This window comes from Urocitellus parryii, chromosome 4 (genome assembly GCF_045843805.1).
Source record: "Urocitellus parryii isolate mUroPar1 chromosome 4, mUroPar1.hap1, whole genome shotgun sequence".
NCBI classification, from domain to species: Eukaryota; Metazoa; Chordata; class Mammalia; order Rodentia; family Sciuridae; genus Urocitellus; species Urocitellus parryii.
In genome coordinates this window covers 201,481,546-201,488,627 of record NC_135534.1, presented here as the reverse complement: position 1 = coordinate 201,488,627, position 7,082 = coordinate 201,481,546, and the positions used below count along the sequence as shown (strand labels likewise).

At 53.7% G+C, this 7,082-nt stretch overlaps 1 protein-coding gene across 1 annotated transcript in view; it reads right to left on the bottom strand.

Annotated features, from left to right (window-relative positions):
- Positions 1 to 1,725: 1,725 nt before the first annotated feature.
- Olfml2a (olfactomedin like 2A) overlaps positions 1,726 to 7,082 on the bottom strand; it is a 31,051-nt gene continuing 25,694 nt past the window's right edge. Inside the window, exon 8 of the mRNA XM_026386518.2 lies at positions 1,726 to 6,135. Coding sequence (XP_026242303.2) covers positions 5,531 to 6,135 — 605 coding nt within the window. The 3' untranslated portion in view covers positions 1,726 to 5,530. The remainder of the gene's footprint in view (positions 6,136 to 7,082) is intronic.

Below are 7,082 nucleotides of genomic sequence, written 5' to 3'. Positions count from 1 at the left end.
AGACTCATCCTAAGTGACAATCTCCCTGAGGAGTAGGAATCTGAAAGTCACAAAGGAGGCAGCTATGTGTAGGTACATGTACCAGAAAGCCCTGCTAGCTGGAAACTTGGACCAGAGACCGTGGGGCAGTGGACAGAGGGAAGTGGACAGCACTGGGGGGCGGTGACAGGCCTGAGGGGAAAGGCCAGGTCCACTTACCCTAAGCCCAACCATGTTTGGCTTGCATGGGACCAGGGTCAACCCTGGGTGGGGGAAAAGCAGGGTGAGAGGGGCATGGTCCAGAAGCCCCTGCTCTGAAGCCGTGGTGCTCTTCCTGGTAGGTCTGTCCTGTGGAGAGCCGGACTCCTGTTATTGCTAAGGTCCGCAGCGGCAGGGCCCTCTCCCGGGTGTCGGGGGCTGGGGAGAGAAGCCCCGGCCCAGTGTGTCCATGTGTCTGTGTCTCTGCAGGAGGATGTGCTGGTGTAAGTCTGTGTCGCTCATCAGTGGTTCGAGACAGCTCTGGGTGGTACCTCAGCCACCACGCCAAGGGCCACTGAGTCATAGGGGAGAGGGCCCTTCCCTCCGGGCTCCACCCTCCAGTTACTCGAGGACGATTCATGCCCTCCTGCTCCTGCTTGCTGTCCACTTTAGCCTTTACATCCCTCCACATTTGCAGATCTTTTTTTTTCCCCAGTGTGTGGCCCTTGTCCACATTAAGCAAGCCCTTGACTGCTGAGCCACATGCCCAGCCCCATAATAATCTTCTTCTTCTTTCTTTCTTTTTTTTTTTTTTTTTTGGTACTGGGGATTGACTCCGGGGGCACTTAACCATTGAGCCACATCCCCAGCCCTTTTTATATTTTATTTAGAGATAGGGTCTCTCTGAGTTGCTTAGCACCTTGCTAAGTTGCCGAGGCTGGCTTTTGAACTCATGATCCTCCTGCCTCAGCCTCCTAAGCTGCTGGGTTTACCATAAGCTTCCTTTTTCTTTCTTTCTTTTTTTTTTTTTTTTTTAACAAAGGGAGGTGACTGGTCCTGGAGGTTAGCAGGCACTGTGCAGACCAGAAGGTAACAGTGCCATTTGATTTCGACAAAGCATCCCTGATTGTGATCATTGTGTATTCATGGTCACTGATACTGACTTTCTTTTTATAATTGTAATGTAAACTTCCTCCCTTAAAAAAAATTGTTGTGTTTCGTTTGGCTGACCACTTATAAAGCTTCCTTTGGAAATAAAATTATTTTAGTAAGCAGAATGGAATCATCTGAAGAGAAACAGTGTCATCCCGCAGATGGGAAAAAGAGATGAGGAAAGTTGTGGGGAGGGTACCCAAGAGACAGAAGTTTGGGAAACGTAGGCTTAAGAGCTTTCCAAGGCTCCTCAAATTTCCCGGGAAGTACTTCCTTTTGTTCTTAGCTCTCTCTCAGCTCCACATCCTGACCCAGAAGCTTGTGGAAACAGCAGTTCTCTCTTTGCAGCCCTCACATGAAGCTGGGGACAGTGACTGGGTGGCCGTGTCTGCCCACCTTTAATGATGGCACACCTTACTTCTCCCGGAGAGGGTCTAGTTTTTAGCCAGAGTTGAATTCTGTGTAGCTCATCATTCTTGTTAGATCCTAGGACCCATGGAGCAGCAAGGCCACTTTGTACAGCAAATGAAAAACTTTAAGAAAGTTACTAAATGTGTTATGATAAAGATACAGACCATAGCATTTATTGTTTATTGATTGATTGATTTGGTGCTGGGGCTGGAACCCAGGGCCTCGAACAGGCCAGGCAAGCCCTTTGCCCCTGAGCCATGCCCCAGCCCTAGACCACGGTATTCAGTTAAGACTTTTAAATTAAGCTTTCAGTGATGGATTTTATTTATACATAGGCCACCTTGATGCAAAAAAATATTGTGGCAACTTACAAAAATATATAAAATACAATAGAATAAAAATAAAAAGATCAAGGCAAAGGAGCAAGCGGAAAGCTAGAATGGAGTGAGTCCAGCAGGAGACTCAGTAGAGTTGTTAAAAATGATCTCAAATTTGACATTGAGCTTCCAGTAGCCGCAACCAAGAAGAGAACATACTAGTTACAAGATTCCTAACAACGGTTAATTGGGAGTTTGGTTAATTGGGAGTTTTGGTTTAAAAATAGACCTGGTTCAAATCTTGCCTCTCTACCTGTTAGGAACCCTGAGCTGACGGCCTAACCTCTCTGAACCCGAGGCTCATCACCTGTAAAGGGGGACACGATGCCACCCTGGGGGATCTTGGGCGGATGAGTGACAATACATGTCAAGGTGCCTTCCAGCTCCAGGGGACTGTGGGGTCTTCTGCTGCCCTCTGTCCTCACTAAGCTGCATGTCCTCAGCTGTATGAGGAGTTAATGTCCCTCCCCTGAGTAAAGAATTTGCCCAAGCTTGTAGCATGGAAGAGGTGAGGCTGGGTTCCAGACCTGGACTTCTACTATTTCCCATCTCTGACAGCCGCACAGCGCTGTGTCCTTCTGAAACCTCAGCTGTCTCCAGTGGAGCAAAAGGGGCTCTGGAACACTCGGGCTGTCAGGCCCTCTCCTATCGGTCCGGAGAATTGCCTGACTTCCCCTTCTTTGCTGCCCCAAGGAAGAGGCATCTTCCCTCCTCCCCAGAGTGCGAAGATTAAATTCAAGACCTGGGGACCCGGGGGCCTGGGGACCGGGTGGGCCTGGGGGTGTGGCCTAGTGATAGAGAATTTACCTAGCAAGTGCCAGGCCCTCGTTCCACCCCCAGCACGAGGGGAAAAAATAATGATAAGGCCTGGAAATCTCTAGGGAGGAATCCAAGGCAGCAGCCAAAACTCCTTCACGCATCACGTTGTTCGGAAACATGAGACCGCTTCCTTTGGCTTCACAGCCAAGGTCAGTAAGAAACGGTGGCCCTCCCTGGTCCAGGCCCTTCCTTGTTTGAAGTACTTGTTGCCAAATGTAATAAAGCCCAAGATGGATTTTAAAAAATAGCTGACAGGGTCAGGTTTCCTTTAGAGCCTACAAGTTGGCAGATACGGGCTGGTGCCAGTTCCCCACGACACACATCCTTCCCACTTTCAATCACAGACAGGAAAAAATCCATGTAGAATCCATCTTAAAATTGCCTTTTCTCTGCCAATTTAAATTCCACTTTGCTCCAGACACGACTCGCTTGGCATGCAAGGTTCTGTACAAGCTGGCCCCCATCCCCTTCTTGTGGCTCCCCTCCTGGCCACACCGGATAAGAGCAATGACCACCGCTTCTGGAGCTGCCATTAAAGTGGCCACAGGTGGCAAAGAACACGTTCTGAAACCCCAGGTCTGCCACAGGCTAAGCTCCTGTGTGACTTCAGTGTCCTTGCTTATAACATGGTCACATTCAGAGTGTTTATCTTCCACCGTGTCAGGAGGACAGGACCTGTGGGTGGCACTGTTTTATCACCTGACTCTGAACACTGAACCTTCCCTCAGCTGCCCATGTGACAAGTGACTTAACTTCTCTGGACTCCTGCGTGACCATCTGTAAAGGAAAAGAGCTGTCCTTAGCACATAAAGCACATACAAGGGCCTTGAAAACGGAAAGGGCCCGGTGCATATTTGGGGACCGTGACCAGCATCATGTCCCTTGGAGAACAAGGCTGCTTGTCCTTTAAGTTTTCAAAACCAGCCCTCTCCAATGCTCCCTTGTCTCAGACTAATGAAGAAATGGGGCCTGTACTCACATGGCTGGGCTATGACATCACAAACACAGCCTTGTAAAACCCACACCCAGGGCCAAGGGAAAGGCCAGGCCCCGCAGCCCCCTGAAGAGGCTAAGTTGGGTGGGGGAGGCTGGATGTGTCCTCCTCTATGAGTCAGACCTGGCCTGGTTGGGTGTCATTGTCCCTCTTGATTCCAGGGGTGAATTTTAGCTTAAGCCAAGCAATATCACCTGACAATGGTGGGAGAAATGTTCTCCGAACAAAATGCACTTCCTCGCCCTCATGGCCAGGTGGCTGAACTCCCTAACAGGGCAACTGGGTGTTCAAATCTACAGAAATGCAGGGAGCTGGCAGGTGGGCTCAGGGAAGGCAGCAGGTCCAGGGGCAGTAGGGATTGGCAGTGGGTACCTTCAAAGGTGCTAGGTGGCTTGGGTGCCACCGATTGCCTTTCCAGGCAGAGCAGCTCTGAGCCAGGAGAAAAAGGATATAGACAAAGCCCTTCTGGAAGGAGACTGGCTGTGTGTGCCTCGAAGCCATCTTCTAAGCCTTTGGGGGCCTATTTTCTTTTTGACAAAAAAAAAAAAAAAAAAGGAGTTTCTTTAAGTGGCAAGGGAGGAACCCAAGGCAGCTTCCTTTAGAGCTTCTTTTCAGCTCTAAAGCTCCTGTCTGGAGGAATGAGCATCAGGTTTAAAGGTCTTGTCATTTAAAGGTCTGGGCTGCCCGGGTCTGAGACTCTTGGGATGCCATCAGAAGCACCAGACCAAGTGGCCCACCTGGGAATCCTCAGCCCCAAATCCTGGGCTCGAGGCAGCCCTGGACCAATATTTTGAAGGCAGGAAAAGCTTGTTGCTCAGACCTGCCTGCCCCAGCAGTGATCAGGCCAAGACTGACCAGGAAAAGGGACCCGTGCCATCCTGGACCAGCCCACCTGGGGCTGAGGGCCTTCTCATGGCAGACCTGGGGGTTTCCCTGAGTGTGTGTAGGTTGTGGCTTTGAAGGGCCAGAGAGAAAGGACCTGAGTCCCCACAGGAAGGGCCAGGAAGGGGACCCAAGGCCTAAGCCAGTGCTTTGGGTGGACAGGGCTCGGCCAGCTGCCTGGGGCCTTCCCAGCTGCTGCAGAAACACAAGCTGCTGCTGAAGAAGGAGGGCGAATCGGAGTGAGGGCAGGAGGGAGGGGCCTCTGGACATCCGCCAGGATTTTCTCTTGGGGCGTGGTTTCTGCTCAGTGGCTAGGTGACGGTGGAGGTTCGGAATGTGGCTGGACAGAGGGTGGGGTGAGGTAGGGGGGCTGGCCAAAGGCAAGAAGCAGAGACATTGGCCCAGGGACCCAAAGCCCAAGGCCACCAATAGCTCAACCAGAACAAGGGCCCGGGATGGAACACCAGTGCATTGGCCCCAAAGGCCTCTCTGGCTTTGCGCAGCCGCGGTGGGAAGGGAGGCTGGGAGGATAGGGGAGATGAGGGGAGAGGGCTGGAGGAGGGGGAGAGCTTGGTGAAATCACCTCTTCTGCAAAATAGGCTACAACAGGAACACAGCCTGCCTGATCCCAACTGGGCTGCTATCTCTCTGGGCCTCATTCTCCTCATCTGTAAAATGGGCTTGATGACCTCAACCTCCAAGGGAGGCGTTGGGAGGATGGAAAGGCTGAGTGCAGGTCAAGCTCCTGGCACGTGCTGTGCACAAAGAAGAGAGTGTCACTGGCTGGGTGCTGAGGAGGTGCTCTCCTGGCTGCTACCACAGGCCCAGCCCCCAGCCCCGGATGCCCCAAGAAATACTTGCTGACCGTGGGTTGCAGGAATTGCTGGGGGGAGTCCCCGTGCCCACTGTGGCCTCTCCTGTGAACACAGGTCCCCGCTCAGACCACAAAGTGGAGGGTGTAGGTGAGTTGGTGGCCATTGTCCCAGGCGTAGAGCACCCGCTCCTTGGGGTTGTAGTCTATCTGGGTGGTGTAGGCGTGCTCGTTGAGGAAGGGCAGCTGCGGCCGAGCGTCGGTGCCCGTGTGGGTGTCGAAAGCGTAGGCCACCTGGCCTTCGTGCTGGTTGTAGGTGTCCACAGCATATAGGACCCCGCACACCAGGAAGCAGTTCCCGTAGGAATTCCGACGCAGCCGCGTCTTCCACGTGGTCTCCCGGTGCACAGAGAGGTCACTGGGATCCAGGCGGCTCAGCACGATCACCTCGTCCTGAGCCTCGTCGAGGTCGTCCATGGCGGGGTAGATCACCCACAGGCCGCTCTCGTCCACGGCAAAGTCGATGTCCGAGTGGCCGCGCCACTTCCAGGGTGTGGTGTCCTCGTACACCACGTCGGGCAGCAGCGCCCAGGAGGCCACGAAGCGCTGGCGCAGGTCGTACTTGATGATGTTCTTGGTGAAGGCGCGGTTGTAGTAGAAGGCGCCCTGGTACACCACGTGGCCAGTGCCGATCCAGTTGTAGGGCAGCTTGTACATGTTACTCCAGCGGCCTGCACAGTGGAGGGCCACGGTCACACCAGAGCCTCCTGGACGACCCCCAGCCCACGGTGACCCCGAGAGATCAGCAAGGGCTGGGAAGTGTGGGCAAAGCACTTAGTACCCAGAGTGTACCATGTGCCTGGGCCTGGACCCAGCATCCTATGCCATCACCACGGGGCCATGAGGAGGTGCTGACGCCGTCCCTGTGCCTACGAGGACACAGGCTCAGAGGGTCCCTAGCCGTGGAATGGCTCACCCTGCAGAGGGATGCCAGTCCAGGGCCTCTGCACATGCAGATCTTTTTGTCTGTTCCCCCTCCTTCCCCCTCGGGTCTGGTGGGGAATGCTTGCTTATCTTTCAGGATGCTCAACCAACACGACCTTCTCCAGGAAGCCTTCCCTCACCTCCCCAGGCTGCACCTTGCCTCTGGCCTCCTGTGACCCTTCACCTTCGCTCTTATCGCTGGTTTTCTCCACCAGCCTGTGAGCTGCTCCAGGCAGAGACCAGGTCAATTTTGAGCTGGCAGAAGAAAGACCTAGGTATTCTGGTCTATTCTCTGACTCCATGGCTCTCAGGGTGCTCGGGGGCCTCCCCCAGGCCTCGCCAACCCCAAGCCACACGCTTCCTGTCATTGCCAGTGCTGTTTGCCTGGCTCCTTCCTATTCTTCCTCCAGGACTCTGCTCAGCCCATTGCTGCCCCTGGGAGTCTTCCCTGACCTCCAGCCTGGCTTCCCACAGCGCCAGAAGCTCTCTAAGGCTATCCTGAAATTGTCTCTTCAAGCCTTTGCCTCCCTTTGCAGACTGTGACCTCTGGAGGGCAGGCCATGTCTAAGTGGTCCCTTTCCCCCATCCGGCCCCAGATCTGGTAACTGAAATTCTGCCCTTCCCTGTGCTAACAGCCCTTCAGATCCCAGGCCCTGGGCCTGTTCACCTGTGAAATAACTCTCACCCCAGAGAC